At 35.0% G+C, this 19086-nt stretch overlaps 1 protein-coding gene across 4 annotated transcripts in view; it reads left to right on the top strand.

Moving 5' to 3' along the window:
• The window catches only part of MED23 (mediator complex subunit 23), a 41960-nt gene that overhangs the window by 11776 nt on the left and 11098 nt on the right, over positions 1-19086 (top strand). Inside the window, exons 10-21 of one of the 4 annotated variants that reach the window (XM_024248505.3) lie at positions 302-397; positions 957-974; positions 6058-6258; positions 8147-8290; positions 9563-9708; positions 10704-10949; positions 11869-12011; positions 12991-13165; positions 13817-13980; positions 16056-16180; positions 17466-17671; positions 17760-17940. In XM_024248505.3, coding sequence (XP_024104273.1) covers positions 302-397; positions 957-974; positions 6058-6258; positions 8147-8290; positions 9563-9708; positions 10704-10949; positions 11869-12011; positions 12991-13165; positions 13817-13980; positions 16056-16180; positions 17466-17671; positions 17760-17940 — 1845 coding nt within the window. The remainder of the gene's footprint in view (positions 1-301; positions 398-956; positions 975-6057; positions 6259-8146; positions 8291-9562; positions 9709-10703; positions 10950-11868; positions 12012-12990; positions 13166-13816; positions 13981-16055; positions 16181-17465; positions 17672-17759; positions 17941-19086) is intronic. The other 3 variants (XM_024248506.3, XM_054558165.2, XM_063724987.1) reach the window with 3 other exon arrangements.

The raw sequence follows: 19086 nt of genomic DNA, 5'->3' as shown, positions 1-19086 counted from the left end.
GGATAGTAGAAAGTGCACTGGAGAAGGGGGATTGGAAGGTCTGGTTCTAGTGTTATCTTTATTGTTACCCTCTGTATGACCTTGGGGCAAGCCACTTCATCTCACGTGTCAAATGAGGAAAATGAGGGGTGGGAACAGATGAACTGTAAGCACTAAAATCCTATGATTTTTTTCCCACTAGATACTGCCTACTCTGTGAAGGTAACAAGTGCCTTTAGAGGATTTTTTAATCTCATTTCTAATAATTTGGATTAATGTTGACATTGATCTTGAAGCAATGATTTTCTTATTTTCTTTAAAGGATCTGTTTGAACCACAGACTGCTTTGTTGAGATATGTATTGGAGCAGCCTTATTCCAGGGATATGGTCTGCAATATGCTAGGTTTAAATAAGCAGGTACTGTACTATGCTGGAAACCTAGTAAATTCTGCATAGAATCTGCACTATTCTTTTCTCTTTTCTTTGCTATAGCTAACTGAGCAAAACAGTTAAGAACTATTTAGTGACTTTTAAAAAATACATGGTTTTTTAAACAATATATTATTCCTATCATTTATATATTGCTTTAAGAATGTTTAAATTTAAAAAGAAAAATTTTTAAAGTTGGTTTATTTTGCATTGCTTTTTTTTCTATAAGGCCAGTTTCAAGTATACCTTTTGCCAGAGAAACCTACACATGACTCAACCATAATTTTTGACTTTTTTCGTTGTTTGGGTGTCTATTTTTATATAACCCTTGGTATCTTCAGCGTGGCCTTCTTGCTGATTTTTTTTTTTTTTTTTTTTTTTTTTTTTTTGGTGTGTGCTTGTTTTTGGTGGTTTAACATGTGGGAGGGTTTGTGCTGACTCTGGGTTCCTTGAGGCTGGCCTCATAGTCACTGTTTTGTCTTTTCTTTTTTTCTTCCTTTATTTTTGTTCTGTCCTGTCTTGTCCTGCCCATCCTCCAATGCTCTAGACCTTGAACATTGCTCAGGTATGTTCACAACCTTACTGTTGTATTGTGACTAACGATACGCTGGCCGCTTTGTAGCCACTGATTCCATTTAGAGAATACGTGTATGGTCGGGGCTTGAAATTGGCAGGACCATGCTGAGACCAAGGCCACTAAAAAACGATTTCTTCTTGGGATATGAGAGTTATTTTTGGTGGATTGTTTTTGTTTTTGTTTTTTTGGTGTTTGTTTTTTTAATATTCTTTTTTCTTTTTTTTTTCTTTTTTTTTTTTTTTTTTGGTAACTAAGAGACAACACCTGGCACTCAATGAAGCCTGTCACTTTTTGGTGGTTTATTTTTCCTTCCCACTCCATTTACTTTTTCCTACTTTAGGGCTAAAGCTAGCCTGGTGGAATTTTCAGAGATGGAAAGATTTGTGGTGGCCTTTATCTTTCCAGACTACTAAAACAAATAAAGAAAAATAATAACAACAAAAATACTTATGTTGCTTTGCCTTAAAACAAAAACAAATTAAAAACAACACAAAAAAGAGAAAAAAGGCACTTTAATAGAGATATGCTGCTTTTAAAAGTTGGAGTGGTAAACTTTATACAGGAAAGGCTTTTTTGGAAACATGGGGATTGACTAAGAAATGTCAGACTCTTAGGTGACCCCACACCTGCTTGACAAACACCCTTCTTTGTCAGTCTTTGCCAGAAGTGCCTTCCTCCTAGAGTGAGCTCCTCTCAACTGGAGCTCACCTGTGGTGGGAGAAAAACACTCTGGCCAAACTTTATAAATCAAACTCTTAACAGTCCCAAGTCTGTTCCAGGACTTTTCACCTTTGATATTTTAAACAAAATAGTGGTTCCAATTATTTTTGTTAAAAATTTTTGAGCCCAGCATATTAAAATAGACCAGCTTTTTGATTTTAAAAAGACGTTCTTGTCTAGGTTATATAAAATAGCGTTACTGTTTGCAATACTATAGTGAAGGTTGTGCCAGTGCTTCCATTTATAAAGCCCTATTTTTAAGGACATATAGCTTGGCCATAAAACTTGCTCAGTGTTGAAACTTTGCATGCCAAACCTCACCCTAGTAGCAGTATCTCTTTTATTATTTTAAGTTTTTTCTTCTGAAAAATTTGCCAAGTTTCCTTGTTTGGACAAGCTTTTGTACATGTGAAACTGAAACTGCTTCACACTAGAGTATCTGACAGTTACCTCATATAATCTGTCAATTTAACATCTTAAATACCAAGTCATTAATTCTGATCAACTTTCATTGAATTAGAGGTAAGTATTCAGTTAACTTTGAAAGAATGCTTCATGCTATGTTTTAAAACTAATTTTTACAGTGAACCTTAAGTCATACTGGACTCAATTTTTTTACAGTTTGGTGGATAAATGTACCCATGGTCATTTGAGCTGCAAATACCTTCCCCCAGATATCCTTAGCTATCCTAAGCTTTTTTCTCTTGGGGGCGGGCAGCTCTTCTCAAACTAGAAATTGACAAAACCATTGAGAGTATTTCTGATCTGATCATTTCGATAACAAGTTTCAACCTAAAAGAAGTTTATGACTAAGACATAAATCCATAAAAAATAAAGTTTATAATGGAAATGCTGACAGAACATTATTAGTATTGGTACCACTGTAGTGTAAACATTGTCAAAAATTCACAATTCATCAGTAATCGTTTTCATAGAAAACTCTTTAGTTAGGGGATGTGTAGATAGAAGACAATATGCTCAGTTGACTTGATATTTTTACCTAGTGGAAAGTAGACTAGAAAACGAGAACCCACAGTATAAGAAGCATATGATTAAAGATAACCAAGTCATCTTATCACATCTTTTATCATTACAGAACTACATCCTACACTATACTTTCTTGTCCTTTCTCTAGCAATGTGATAATTTACGCACAGCTTTTGAAACCTTAAGAGCTGTTCATATTACATTTTCCAGTAGGAATTGGGTTATATTTTATGCTAATATTGGTTCCGTTCAGCGAGTCATAAATAGCCCAGTTTCATGACCTGCAAGGTGGAGCATTAGACTTCAACTCACAGTGGAAAAATCTTGTTTTTTATGTGCTTACACAAGAGTTTGTATTCTTTCTGCCGAATAAAAGCACTACAAAACAGATACACTCCTCAAGCTCTTACATGGTGGTGTGTGAACCCTGGCTACTATGAGACAGTGAAGTATTCATCATTCATTTGATCTTATGTTAATCAGTAAGTTTCTCTTTGAAATTATTCTGATTATGGGTAACTTTCTCGGTTAAAGCACAGAATATGATTTTGAAAGAGAAAATGACATTGAAAAGAATTTTTCTTCCCAGCTTCTCCTGAATAGATATTATTTTAAAACTGATTTACATCACTGAAATAATTTAAAATTAAGCTCACCTAAGTACAGGTATGTTAAAATTTCGCTGCAAAAGCATTACGAGATCTGTACATGAAAAGCGTCAAGTACCACTCAATATAGGATATGAGATGCTAAGACTGAAAACCGCTATCATTTGCCATTTGAAATAGTGCTGGGGAGGAATTGGGCATAGGTCAAGGGTTAATATTAATGTTTCTATTAATGTCTTTTGCCTGATTTTTAGCTTTTATCAAAGCTGAAACTATTAAATGAAGTTTCAGTATAGTTTGGGCTACTAGGTAGAAATAGAATTGTTAAAATATTGAATGTAAATATTCTTAGAACAGGTTTTAACTAAATAGGCATATAGTTATGATGTACACTAACAAATTTAACTGTACATGTCAGTATTTTGAAGACTTAAATTCACCAAAGCTTTCACAAAACAAGATGTGAACAGTCATAGGGATAGCATCCATTGGCTTGTGAAATAATCTTAGCCTAGTGATTGACAGTTAACTTTTATTCATAGATTCTGAAACTGCTTTACAAATGTTTGTTCCACTTTGTAAAACCATCTGCTATGTAGTAGAGAGTCTTAATTTTGATGTACCTATCTTTAAATAATTGAAAACTAAAGCAGTTTATTATTCTGAAGTAGCAACACAGATCATTTTGTATCTCAGACTTTTCTTTTTTTTTTGATATTACCAAAATTTGCAGATAAAGCAACATATTTAAGCTGTCTTTAAATTTGATTTGAGAAATAGCCTTGGTTTTAACCGAAAACACCTGGGAAATTTGTAGTTAATCCTGATAGCTCTTCTGCTACCATCAGTTACCAGAGCATTAGGTACTGTAGATATTCCTGACTGACTTAATTTTTGACAGAAAAGTTAAGGGTAATCTTGAGTCATGGCATATATTGAAAGACCATCAGCTTTAACTGTAAATTTCCTAGTTGTTCTTGCTTTGTCAAAATCATAATATTTTTGCTTTCCTTTTAAAATCATTAACTGTATGACAATCACTACATGCCTAAAAATATGTAGGTGAAAATCCAGTTTTTTTCTTAAATAGCTAATACTAAAAAAGGAAACTCCAAAGTGACTCAGGTGCTAAAAACCAGTTTTATTTAGTTTGCTCTTTTTTCCTAAAGCAGATTGATGGAAGACCATTATGGATGGAGAAATAGATGACAAATTGGTCAGTTTCCAAACTGGAAGCAAATTCCCATCACTAGTGAAAAATTCCTACTGGAAATCCTGGCTTTACTTCTTTTCACAATTTTTTCTGACTCTATATACTTTGAATGATCTCACTCTAAATTTGTGTTGTCTGACACATTTCTTAGGTTGTTGGTGGTTGGCAGAACTAGTGAATTTCAAGCCCTGTACACAGTAGTTTTGCATGCTGATCTAAGAAATAGTCTGTAGTGTTGTCTGTTGCACTTTGCTCTGCTTCATAATGATAATTACATTTGGAGGAAAAGTACTGTAGTCTCAACTGGTGGTGTTAATATTGCTATTTGTAAACCTGTAATGTGATTGAACTGTGGTCATGGCATTGTGTTTTTGGAAAAAATATGAAACAACCATTGATGCTTATCATTTGGATAGATGTTTGTTTTATATGCATGCTTTAAGAAACTGCAGCCATATTGGAGCTTTACAAGTTTGGAGCTGGCAAAGAGCATGCAAAAGAGGGGATGCTATTCATTATGTCTTGTTTATTTCCAAATTTGTCCCCATTTTGCATTTTTTTCCCTAAATTTGAAAAAATCATATCCCTTTTTCATGGCAAAAGACTGATAATCACATCTAAAGTTTAGGGGGAAAGATCTGTATTAGTAATTGTATTCACTAGAAGGGCTTCCAACTGCCTGCTACTAAGTCATATAACATATTTATAAAGGAAATATGAAAATGGCTTAAACATGGCTTAACATATTTCTTTTGGTAAAAGTATATTTTTTAAATCACTTTTAAAAGCACAGATCTTTTTGCCTCTAGAAAGGGAAGTTGCATTCTCATTTTTAGTGTTTAAACTCAATTCTTTTTCTTGTTTTAGATTTTAAAGTGGTCTAATTTAAAATTAAAGCTGCATTATGTTTGGCTTCCAAGAAGGAAGAGCAGAGAGATCAATTTTTTTTCCCCTTGTGGAAGAAGTTTCCATTTCAGTATCAGGACCAATACCACATATTGAAAACAGATGTTGAATAATCTGGTAGCTATTTAGATATACCTCTGTATATAAAGTTAGTGTAAACTTATAGGGGTTACTTTAAAATAAAGAGATTCACATAACTGCTTTATTTGTTCTGTCACAACGTTTGATCCCTGTAAATCCAGGGTTTTCATCTTTTGACTTAGACTGCAAAATTAATACTGCTATCCCTGTTTCATATGCCCTTTAAGATGTTATCTTTTTCCAAAGGATAAATAACAAAATTTTCTACTATGCATTGCCCTTTGTCAAATTGAAACAATGATGTCCATAGTGGAAGTCAAAAGTTAATGGGAAGTCTGTTTTGTAGGAAACCTGAAAAAATTTTTTCATGAAGCTTATCCTGTATAATAATATAACATGATGCAGCTTTAATAGTCTAAATCTAACCTTGACTTCTTAAGTTTCAACTTCATTCCATGCTTCTCAGCCTCTTGTTACAATTAATGCCCATTAACTGGTAACTTCTGAAACTAACCGAGAGGCTTTTGGAATACTGTATTTAATCTCTGCCCTACAGCACAAGCAGCGCTGCCCTGTGCTGGAGGACCAGTTGGTGGATCTGGTTGTTTATGCCATGGAACGATCTGAGACCGAGGAGAAGTTTGATGATGGGGGAACAAGCCAACTCCTGTGGCAGCATCTCTCAAGTCAGCTCATTTTCTTTGTGCTTTTCCAGTTTGCAAGTTTTCCACATATGGTGCTTTCTCTTCATCAGAAGGTGTGTACTAAATCTTTTGGTCGGAGTGACTTCACCGGTTGATTACTGTATTTTAGACTGCTGTGGGCATTCCCTAGTGATTTTAGAACTGACAGAAGTTCTGAGCCCTAATTTCTGTCCTGTTCAGTGCTTTTATAGTTTCTTAACTTTTTACTTTCTTGTCACTGTAAAAACAGGATTCAGTCATTCATTCTATGTATTCTCAGTGCAGGCACCAGTGGATATAAAATGAAAAGGCACTGTAATATCCTCAAGGAGCACCTCACTAGAGGAGGAGATACTTTACATATATATATACACATATACACACACACACACACACACAACATGATTATATCTTAATAGTTGTTCTAAAGAAAGCACATTTGCCTGCAACACAAATAAAAGGTAATAGTCCCTAAGGTTGTAGTGAGCCAAGATCACACCACTGCACTGCAGCCTCGGCGACAGAGTGAGACTCCGTGTCAAAAAAAAAAAAAGGAATAGTCTCTATCAGAAATATCAGGGATGGCTGTATCAAAGAGATCTTTAAGCTAACACTTGAAGGACAAATAGAAACTTGCTGAGAGAAAAAGAAAAGTGTTTCCTAGCAATAAGACCATCATTTAGAAAGGGATAGAGATGTGTGAGAACTGGAAATAAAAATATAAAGGGGAAATCGTTGATGAGATAAGGAAGGCAGGAAAGCAAGGGCAGACATGGAGAGCTTTAAATGGCCATGTGCCTGTTCTAAGGAGTTTAGATTTTGTTTTGGAGGCAATGCAGAGGAGAATGGCATCATCATATGCAAGTTGGAAAAATGCTAATGTCCACAGGGAGAAAGAAGGTGGTATAGCAATGGACAGGTACAAAGCCAGAGGCAAGGAAATTAGTGAGAGATACTACAGTGGACTAGGTGAAAGATGCTGAAGGACTAAACCAGGACAGAAAGGAGGAGCCAGAGATCAGGTACACTGAAGTGGAATAGGACTAGGTGACTGACAGCGAATACAGAGAGTAGCGGGAGTCTAGGCTTGCTGAGTGGTTCCTACTCTGGGAATGAATAGAAGGGAGGATGATGAATCCAAAAGAGGGAGACAAGTGGAAGACTTAAGTTTGTGGGAAAAGATGTTTTTTGTCAAAAATTTTAGACATATTGAATGGGAATAAAATAAATGTTGTTTTATGTAACATCTCCACAGCATGAATTATCTTGGGGAAAATTTTTCATAAATATTGTTAAAATCCTTTCAACCACCTTCTCCCAGAAACCACCATTAGTTTCTATTATAATGTACAGAAAACCAGCCGGGTGGGGTGGGTCACTCCTGTAATCCCAGCACTTTGGGAGGCCGAGGCCGGTGGATCACTTGAGTTCAGGAATTTGAGACCAGCCTGGGCAACATGGCAAGACCCCATCTCTATCCTTGTTCTAAAAAGATATAAATAAATAAATAAATAAGAAACAAAGTGTACAGAAAACCAGGAAGCATGTTTTATGATAACCAGTCCATGATAATTTCAAATTTAAAAAAAAATCCTTTTGGTATGATAGAGTATTCCCCAGGTTTTGATGAGATTTTTTAAATAAGAATTATCCCATATTAAACTTGATTCTCATGCACACATGATCAACTTGACTATGTTCTAAAACATTGCGTTTTTTATACGCATAGTTGTTTTGGGGAGCAGGAAATAAGCATATATATAATATTAAAATAATTTAGCAGGTTTTGCATGGTGTGTCTTGAATTGAGACTAAGTAATTACTAAGTGCCAAAGTTAGATGCTGACTTTCTGAGAGCAAGAACCAGGGTTTCTCCTTAAAAACAAAAAAACAACAAAAAACTTCCTGTATTCATATCTTTAAGTAGCAGTGTATACATGTGTATTTAAACATCTTTTATAGTTAGCAGGGCGAGGACTGATTAAAGGCAGAGATCATCTTATGTGGGTTCTCCTGCAATTCATTTCTGGAAGTATTCAGAAAAATGCACTAGCTGATTTTCTCCCTGTGATGAAGCTCTTCGACTTGCTATACCCAGAAAAAGAAGTAAGCTTTACTGAGTAACTATTCATAACAACATGATGAGTAAATTATGTCTAATTTATGTTTAAGGATTTTAGTGTGATTTTGTGTATTTCTAAAGTTTATGCTAAATCACAATTGAATATTAAGTGTAGCAAGCTCTTTCTCTACATTCTAGGTAGGTCTACAATTATAGAAATCACTAAAGCTGTTTTAATCTATATACATCATTGAATGGCCAGATAACAGTCTCTGTTAATAGCTATTTTTTCTTTGACAGTTGAGCTTCAGTATGTCCCCTGGGTATTTTGTCATATAAGATATTTGAGTAAAATGTGATGGATTTTGATGATTGCCATTTTCTAGAAGTACTTTATCGTAAATTGTTGTTGTTGTTGAGACGGAGTTGCGCTCTTGTCACCCAGGCTGGAGTGCAATGGCGTGATCTCAGCTCACTGCAACCTCCACCTCCTGGGTTCAAGCAATTCTCCTGCCTCAGCCTCCCGAGTAGCTGAGATTACAGGCGCATGCCAGCATGCCCGACTAATTTTTGTATTTTTGGTAGAGACAGGGTTTTGCCGTGTTGGCCAGGCTGGTCTTGAACTCCTGACCTTAGGTGATCCGCCCAGAAAATTTTAAGATGAAACAAGAGTCTTTATTGATGATGGGTATAACATGGTGGGGTTACTGTAACCCCACCATGCACTAGCTGTAACCCCACCATGTTATACCCATCATCAAGAAATACTCTTGTTTCATCTTTCCTCCTTATATTTCTTGTTAATGTTGGACAATTTTCAAGCAAATCCAAGACACCCGTATCATTTTACCTATTAATAGTCAATATGTTTAATGATAATTATTTAGGTTGTGTATTTCTTAGATTTTTATATGTTCTTAAAAATTGTTATGGGACTTTTAGAAAGTCTTGTTTTTAGTTACATTTGCCACTTTAGTAAGATTTCATGATGATGTGTTTTAATTTTTAAAAAGTAAAAATTAAAAATTTATTTTTATTTGAGAATGCTCTGCGATAGTAGGAAAATCTTGACAAAGCACCTGTGAATTTGTGTCACTTAAAACAAGTAAAAACATATACCAAATAAAGCATCTTGTAATAATTTCAAAATTTTATGGCTGTTAGACCTTCTGATTTGTATTATTGAATTATCGGGGCTAAAGTAAGACATGATATGCTAAAAAGAGTTATATTAGAAATTGATTACGAAAATATACATAATTATTTAATTCTTCTCTTTCTTCTATTGTGTTATTTTTCAAATTGTTATTTTTCAGTATATCCCAGTTCCTGATATTAACAAACCCCAGTCAACCCATGCCTTTGCAATGACTTGTATTTGGATTCATCTCAATAGAAAAGCTCAAAATGACAACTCCAAGCTACAGATTCCAATACCTCATTCCCTAAGACTTCACCATGAGTAAGTTATTTGTTGCTTGATACTTAATTTTCTTGTTTGATTAATAGCAGATTGTAGACTAATATTGGTCTCGGTGTTTGTGTGAAATTTGGAAATCTCCCCATACCCACTATAGGTAAGGGCAAATACTTGATGTATATGTCATAGCAAGAGAATCTGACCAGTACCTATATCAGGAAACAGCTACAAGATTAGTCTTGCTTATATGTATAGATTTTTTTTTTTTAATTTTCAAGGCTGATCTTCAGTTGTGTATGTTATACTTTAAAGTTATTAATATAATGAAAGCATATCATTTTTTATAAATGTAAAAATGTTTCAGAATTTCTCAAGTGCTTGGAACTTGAGCATAAGCTGACTGAGATATCATTCATCTCTGGGCTGCCAGTATTGATTGAGCTGATCTGGCTGGCATGCCCCTTAATATCTCTTCCAAAGTTGTGATGACTCAAAGAAGATACCATTCTTAGATAGCATTGTATTGTAGTCAAGGGTGCTAGGAGTAGCCTAACTTCCCACCTAGAGCTTCTGAAAAGGACTGCCACATCTCTTCACAGGAGATGGCAGGATTGTCAGACTTGATATTTCATTTGGTTTTCATTTTATGAGACACCCCTTAACCACCTTTTCATAGTGGTATCTGTAATGAAGACATTGTTTTGTTTATACAGACAGATGATAAATAGAAACCTGGTTCATAGACTTGTGAGTTATTTCTTCATTCTCTGAAACTTAGCCTAATATGGTGGTTATATATGTAGTACATACTTAACAGTACCCATAAATTGTTTATTTCATATTATTTTTCTTCTGAAATGCTACTCAAACTTCTATGTGTATTCCCACTGTACATTTCACACAGAAACTATAATACCTATAGGAACAAAGATAGCATTAATAAATAATTGCATAAAATTGAACTTTTAAAAAAATACAAATTAACATTATGGAAGTTATTTTCATTTTTTTCTTTTTAATGGAACGTGAATTTTTAGGTTCCTGCAGCAGAGTCTGAGAAATAAAAGTTTACAGATGAATGACTATAAGATTGCTCTATTGTGTAATGCATACTCTACAAATTCAGAATGTTTTACATTACCCATGGGAGCTCTGGTAGAAACTATTTATGGAAATGGAATTATGAGGATACCTCTCCCTGGAACAAACTGTATGGCTTCAGGATCTATTACCCCCTTACCTATGAACCTCCTGGATTCACTGACAGTTCATGCCAAAATGAGGTATGTTCTTTTTATTAATTTGGTTCCATGTCAGGGAATTGATACAAGTATAGTATAAACCTTTATTTCATGATTTTATGTGTGTATTATTTCATAGTCAGGTACATTTAAGAAAAAAAAATTAGCTTTATTTTATTACAAAAGTAAATATTTTTTATTATGGGAATTCTAGGATAAACAAACCCAAAGAAAGTAATTGTCGTAATCTCTCCATGAGAGATAAGCATTATAAAAATTTTTTGCACATATTTTTTTCATTTTTTATAGATGTTAAGAATGAGGACTAGTGTAGCTAGAGCTTCCAACATTTTTGGAAAGGGCTAGAAATCCAGATTTTTTATTACTAGTCTTTCAGCTTTTAAGTATTGGCTCAAATTTAAAACAACCACTGTATAAGCCAAAGAGAATTTGTCTGTGGGCCTCCAAGTGGAGCATCAGTCCTGTAGAGCTATGCTCTTTTTCAAATGGTAACCATTGTGATAGAATTACACATGTGCTTCACTTGCATATATAACAGATTTGAGCAAAGCCCCATTAGAACCTAACATTTGGGTCTTAGCAGTGATTTATTAAAGTAAATCTGTGACAAAAGTTATTTAATTTCCCAAATGTATTTTGATGCATCATTTGAGTGACCAAAATCCCTCAAGCATGCTCTTATGAGTTGAACCCAAAGTTTGTTTTTCCATGAGCAGGGGGATCCGTATGCATATTGAAAGCACCATAGAAACGGAATGACTCTCAGGTTGTGCAGTGCATCCTTACCAAGTGTCCTGCACAGCTTAAACACATTAAATGAATCAACTTCATTTGAATCATTTTAAGTTCAAATTTATACTAAGTTACTTCTAAGAAGAGTAGCCCCTATGTTTATGTCAAAAATATGGATTTTTATTTTCTTCCCTTTTTTTCTCCTCAGCCTTATTCACAGCATTGCAACCAGGGTGATAAAACTTGCTCATGCAAAGTCCAGTGTGGCCTTGGCTCCAGCCCTAGTGGAAACTTACAGTCGTTTATTGGTCTATATGGAAATAGAGTCTTTGGGCATCAAAGGATTTATCAGTAAGACAGGACTTTCTGGTGTTTATAACTATTAACCCATTCATTAACTCTAAAGTTACTTTTCTAGGTCCTGGGGACACAGCAGAGAACAAGTCACCACCATGATGGAGCTTATGGAGGGGGACATTAAATAAATGAAATATACAATATGTCAGATGATACATGTTATAGAGAAAAATAAAGCAAAAAGGAATAGGAAGTGTGAGGGTCGGGAGGTTTGTTGCATTTTTAAGTAAGGTGGTAAGAAAAGGTTAATGTGCTAGGTGCCTGGGATGCAGAGAGCAGGAGAGACTCGGTCCCTGTCCTCATGCAAATGGATTCTGCCTGAGGCAGTAATGCTGTCCTCCAATGCATATGAAGGCTGACTGGCAATAAAGAAGGAATTTTCCTACATTGCAGAAGATACATTATAATGTCTTATTTATTATATAGTTCTAAAATAATAGATACTTTCTAATATAGAAGTGTTTTTCTGATTCATGGTAATTCCAGCTTTTCACGAATACAGCATAGTCTTAATTTTAACCACAATAACTCTTCTTAGATAACTGATTGTTGAATAAAACTTTCTTGGGGGTAGGAGGAAACAAGGGCAGGTGTAATACAATTTTTTGTATTAAAAAGTGAACCTCATACTTCAAAAGGTATGGAACATTAACTGTCTAAAAATAATTTAAAAGATACCAGAATTGAGAAGATTAATGTTTTTTCATATCTTGTCTCATTTTATTTTTCCAGATAAACATGAATATCAATTGCCAAATCCCAGGAAAAAAGCAAACTTGGCATTATAGTTAGGATCTGAATTTTTCTTTACTGTTAAAAGTAGAAAATAAGAAAATATGGAGAATATATATGTGTGTGTGCGTGTGTATTTTCACAATCAAATCTTTATATTTTACTCAATGTGACTTTCTTCAAATATCTTTTCATGCATAGCCTTTAATAATTGGTACGTTAAATTGTCTTTTTCCTCCAGGTCAGCTTTTGCCAACTGTTTTCAAATCACATGCATGGGGGATCTTACACACACTCCTTGAGATGTTTAGCTACCGGATGCATCATATTCAGCCTCATTATAGAGTTCAGCTCCTGAGTCATCTTCATACTTTGGCTGCAGTTGCACAAACCAACCAGAACCAGCTCCATCTTTGGTGAGCTCATTGAAGACCATCTTTCCTTAAGATTTATTAGAAGCTTTCTTGGAGATGAGGTTCTTAATCCTTTACCTTATAGTTTTTTGGTTTTTTTTTTTCCGTCTGTCATAAAACTTCTCTGCTTCTAAAGTATTTTGTTTCCAGTATAGGAGCAGAGTCCAGCTTTTTGAATAGAAACTGATGAAGATAGTTGAGTCCTTCCTTCAGGATCTTTGGACTGAGAATTAGTACTCCAGGATATTTATTATTATGTTGTAACTTAGCCCTTTAGAATGCTGGTTTTAAGTATGCTTCAGATTATGGTTAAAGTATCATGTCACATTGATTTTGCTTTAAATTAAAATATATTTTAGATAGAAAAATATAATTTTTGAAATGCAGTATCTCCAGGTGAAATTTTTTAGTCCTATAGGCGACAAGCCATCTTTTTCAAATGTGTAAAAAGTCATGATTTTCACTATAAAATTGGACAAATTAGGTTTTTTAAACAAATTAAGCAACATTTATTCTCACACAAAAGTGTTTTTTTAATTAAAGAAGGGATAGTCATAGATTGCATGTTTTTCCATTGGAATTAACCTTAGAATTAGATTTAATTCCATAATTCTGAAATGTTTTTACATTTCTTTTTGTTCTCCCACTTTTCAGTGTCGAGAGCACTGCCCTCAGGCTTATAACAGCATTAGGTAGTTCAGAGGTACAGCCGCAGTTTACACGCTTCCTTAGTGATCCCAAAACAGTGCTCTCAGCAGAATCTGAAGAACTGAACCGAGCCTTGATATTGACCTTGGCTAGAGCAACTCATGTAACAGGTACGGTGAATATGTGACTACAAACAACAACAGATGAATTAAAGTGTGCCATGATTCTACTAATTACTATAGTTATAACATACTAAAAAGATACTTTTCATTTGTTTGAAAAAAGCCAGTTGTTTTGATATCTTCACTATTTCACTCATTTATGGAAGCTCTTTTGTGTACCATCATTCTATTAATAACTGGGTTGAGCATCAGTTTTCAGCTATCTTCCATAATTTTAAAGTAGTAATACTTTAAGCTTTTTGGTCTGAGGACTGCTTTACACTCTTAAAAACAAAATTGAAATTCCCAAAGAGTTTCTGTTTATATGGATTATATCTATGGATATTTATTCTATTAGATATTAAAATTAAGAAGTTTAAAAATATTTAAACAAATATTTAATTTGTTTTTAAATAGCAATAATAAACATTACATGTTAATATATGATGTTATGAAAAAAAGTATATTTTCTAAAGCAAAACTTTAGTGAGAAGAGGTGCCATTGTTTTACATTTTTACTTCTCTAATATCTGACGTAAAGGAAGACATAGTTTGGATTCTCATCTGCTTAGACATTTAATCCATTGAAGTTTTAGTTGAAGTAAGTGAAAAATGTGGCCTCACACAGATGAGGTTGGAAAGAGAGGAGTATTTTAATAGCCTTTTCAGATAATTGGGAATGTTCTTTGACATCACATGGAAAAATGATAGTTGCTTAAAGGTTAGCTGCAATATGGAATCCAAAACCCCCAGTGAACTTCATGCACTTTGTTACATTGTAACCTGTACATCTGTTTTGTACATTGAGTGGATATTTAAATCCATGCATGTTTTGTAACTTCATGAATTATTCATTTTGAAAATACTGGTTCACTGAGTTACGTAGATCTAGCAAACGTTGACATTTTGTTTATACAGTATCAGAAAATTACATTTGTTAATATCACTGCAAAGTTTATTAGAAAAATCTAAGTTTTAGAATGCTATCATGTCGTGGTAGATACAGGTTTTCCAAAATTTCAACTTTTACTTAAAAGGTCAAATTTTATCATTGGTAAAAGTTACTATCATTTGTTTTCCTTAAAGTGACAAGCTCATTTTGTTAATTTTCAAGAAAATGTCTGCTAAATACATAAGTCTAGCTAGCTGTAGTTTTCCGTCAGACATTCTTTCAAGTAAAATTGGAATTCAAAAAAAAAAAAAGCAACTGATTTAACTCAGTGCTCAGTCAGTCACACAAGTGCACAAGTGTTTTTCCTCAAGACACCCATCAAACTTTGGAACACTAGGCATATGCTTCCCCTTTTGTTACGTATGATATTAAAAATAGGTGTCGAGATTGACACTGGCACTTTTCTTTCACTGAGTGCATGTGGTGGAGAATACAAAGCCTTTTCATCTAGTCTGGCATCACTGTTTGATTTGTGCTTAGGACCAGCAGTTTTACCACAATTGCTTTTGCACCGTCAGTGCTCATATCAAGTGAAAAAGCCAATGATATCTTTTTATTATTATTTGACCTCATTGAATCTTTGAAGGGCTATTGGGGAATCCCCCAGAGGTCTACAGACCACACTTTAGAACTGATGTTTTAAAGAGATAGTTATTGATTTTAGCAACCTCAAATACATTTATGTAAATTATGTTGTTTTACATAAAGAACCCTCTTCAATTCTGAGATTTATGCATGCATTATGTAATTATTTCACTCACCAAAAAAGACATCTTTCTTTATTCTATTCCCTTGGCCGAATAAAGTACTACTAAATCAGTGTCAAAGTAAATGAACAGTAGTGGTGGGCTTGTGTTACTGTTATCACTGGTACTCTGTAACCTCAAAAAAAGAGAGATTCCAAATGTCTTTTGTCATCTTTTCATAAATTGTTCTCATATTTTCTAATGTGATCATCCAGATCATTCATAAACTAAGCAAATTTAGGTTCTAAGCTGAATATAACTAGTTAAGCAATGAATGCACTGTGGTGAAATTCTCAGTGTACATAATTATTATTTTCGCTATAATCTTTTATGAATTGTGGATATAATCATTTATATCTGGATTACATCTATTTGTTTATGTTTAGATTTTTTTACAGGCTCTGATTCAATTCAGGGAACTTGGTGTAAAGACATACTTCAGACCATCATGAGTTTCACTCCTCATAATTGGGCTTCACACACCCTGAGCTGTTTTCCAGGCCCACTACAGGTAATTTGGTCTTGAATTACTTATTGAATACACATGAAATCCTTCTTCCCATTCACAATGGTGTTCTAGAGTGAGTCTTGGTGACTTCTGAATAAAATTAGCTTTTATTTATTTTAAAAAATATTTAGGGGCTGGGCATGGTGGCACAAACCTCTAGTCCTAACTGCTTGAGAGGCTGAGGCAAGGGGGATTGCTTGAGCCCGGGAATTCAAGGTCACAAGGAACTATGGTCACACCACTCTACCACAGCCTGGGTGACAGAGCCAGACCCTGTCTCTAGAAAAAAAAAAAAAAAAAAGTCATTACTTACAAAATCTCTCAAGTTGTTCTGTGTCCTACTCTGGTACTGGACATGTTTCTAAAAATTTAATTATTATGGTTTCATCTTAGTTAACAGTTTTAAGGGGAGGAAGAGTAGAAAGAGGAAAAAAGTAAAGGTGAAAAAAATTGAAAAAGAGAAAAAAATAGTTAATGGTTTTAGAATCTCATGAAAATTAACATAGTACCTGAAAATTTTTTTCTCTCTCATAGAACTGAAATGGGGAGAAGTATAATGTAATGGAGCTTCACAGAGTGCGCATAATATGACACTTCACTGAATTTTTTTCTTAATCACAGAAAAACTGTAAACCTGGCTTTTCTAATAGGCAGAAAGGCAAACCTCATCTGTCTTCTCCTTTTCAGAAAAAATGTTAGGCATGATGAACATCCATTTTTCATAACTCCTGGTAGGGCTAGTAGAGCATTTGGTTTTTAAACTTACCAAATCACCTGGAGGGCTTGCTAAGCTACAGTTGGCTGGGCCCCCCAGCCACAGAGCTTCTGATTCAGTAAATCTGGGATAAGATCTGAGAATTTTGCATTTCTTGTAAGACCCAGATGATGCTGATACTGCTGGTGTTGGGACCACACTCTTGAGAATCACTGGGCTAGTGCAATGGATTTTCCTTAAAGACACTAACATATGTAGCCAAAGGGTAGAGACATTTCATTCTTTTTTTTCTTTTTAAGATTGGCGGAAGTATCAACAGATGATTGAAGAAGCTTTGAATTCAGGCTTGCTTAGAATTTCCATTTAGGAAATCTAGGAAAAGGAATCTTGGAGATAATCTAGTCAAGCTTATGTATTTTCCAGACACAGAAATTCAAGCCTTAATTGCTGAGTTGCTCAAGGTCACCTAGAGTTTATTAATGTCAGAATCAAGTCTAGAACTGGTTTATTAACTCCATATCCAGTGCTCTTTCTACTATAACCAATGAAATAAACTTCTGATCCTCTTTTTAGGCATTCTTCAAACAAAATAATGTGCCTCAGGAAAGCCGTTTTAATCTGAAAAAAAATGTGGAGGAGGAGTATAGGAAGTGGAAGTCAATGAGCAACGAAAACGACATTATTACCCACTTCTCTATGCAGGGCTCCCCTCCTCTCTTTCTTTGTCTTCTCTGGAAAATGCTCTTGGAAACAGATCATATTAATCAGATTGGCTATAGGTAAGTCAAAAACCTAATTTGCATTCCATTTGGCAAATTGTTGTATACATACAACAATGGAGTTTATGTTTTACTCTCTGCCTTCCAGAGTATTAGAGAGAATTGGAGCCAGGGCCTTGGTAGCCCATGTGAGGACATTTGCAGATTTCCTGGTATATGAGTTTTCTACATCAGCAGGGGGTCAGCAACTCAATAAATGCATTGAAATTCTTAATGACATGGTATGGAAATATAACATTGTTACACTGGACAGATTAATTCTCTGCCTGGTAAGAACAAATATGTTTCTAAACTTATTCTCTTTTAGATCAAGATGTATGACTAATATATCTTATGCCGACCTGCTCTATATTGCTTTGAAGGATTTAATGAATTTATACTATATCAAGCATTGCTGTCACTTCCCTAAAGAGCTAGAAATTTTCCAATTTCTTTTTTTGTTTGTTTTTGTTTTTTTGTTTGTTTTTTGAGACAAGGTCTCGCTCTGTCGCCCAGTGCAGTGGCATGATCATGGCTCACTGCAGCCTCAACCTCCTGGGCTCAAGCAATCTCCTCCTGCCTCAGCCTCCTGAGTAGCTGGGAGTACAGGCATATGCCACCATACCCAGCTAATTTTTTTTCTTTTTAACTTTTTTATAGAGATGGGGTTTCTCCATGTTGCCCAGGCTGGTCTCGAACTCCTGGGCTGAAGCCGTCCTCCCTCTTCAGCTTCCCAAAGTGCTGGGATTACAGGCATGAGCTACTACTTCCAGCCCCAATTTCCTTATTCATTCATTTAATAAGTACATATTGAATATCAACTGTGTTCTATGTATAGAAGGTACAGAAGTAAATAAAATAGATGTGGTCCTAGCCTTGTGATACTTTGAAAATATGAGCAATTAGACCCGGAGTTGATTCTCCAAAACTCCCACTAGAGGGAGGAAGTAGCAGTAAGTCACTGTGTTTGTTCACAGAGTGCTAATATAACCATTTCTTTACACTTTGGTAACAAACATTCCCCAAATGTTTTTTTTTTTTTTTTCTCCTGACTTTGATGTCTATTTCCAGTAGATTTTTTTTTTTTTTTTTTTTTTTTAATATGGAGTCTTGCTCTGTCACCCAGGCTGGAGTGCAGTGGAGTGATGTTGGCTCACTGCAAGCTTTGCCTTCCGGGTTCACGCCATTCTCCTGCCTCAGCCTCCCAAGTAGCTGGGACTACAGGTGCCCACCACCACACCCGGCTAATTTTTTGTATTTTTAGTAGAGATGGGGTTTCACCGTGTTAGCCAGGATGGTCTTGATCTCCTGACCTCATGTTCTGCCCGCCTCGGCCTCCAAAAGTGCTGGGATTACAAGTGTGAGCCACTGCGCCTGGCCTTTGGGTAGATTTCTTTAAAAAGATACTGAAGTAGGCTGGAAAATGCTACACTGAA

This window comes from Pongo abelii, chromosome 5 (assembly GCF_028885655.2).
Source record: "Pongo abelii isolate AG06213 chromosome 5, NHGRI_mPonAbe1-v2.0_pri, whole genome shotgun sequence".
NCBI classification, from domain to species: domain Eukaryota; kingdom Metazoa; phylum Chordata; class Mammalia; order Primates; family Hominidae; genus Pongo; species Pongo abelii.
Note: the sequence above shows the minus strand (reverse complement) of the source record. Positions and strands in the feature narration are given on the sequence as shown.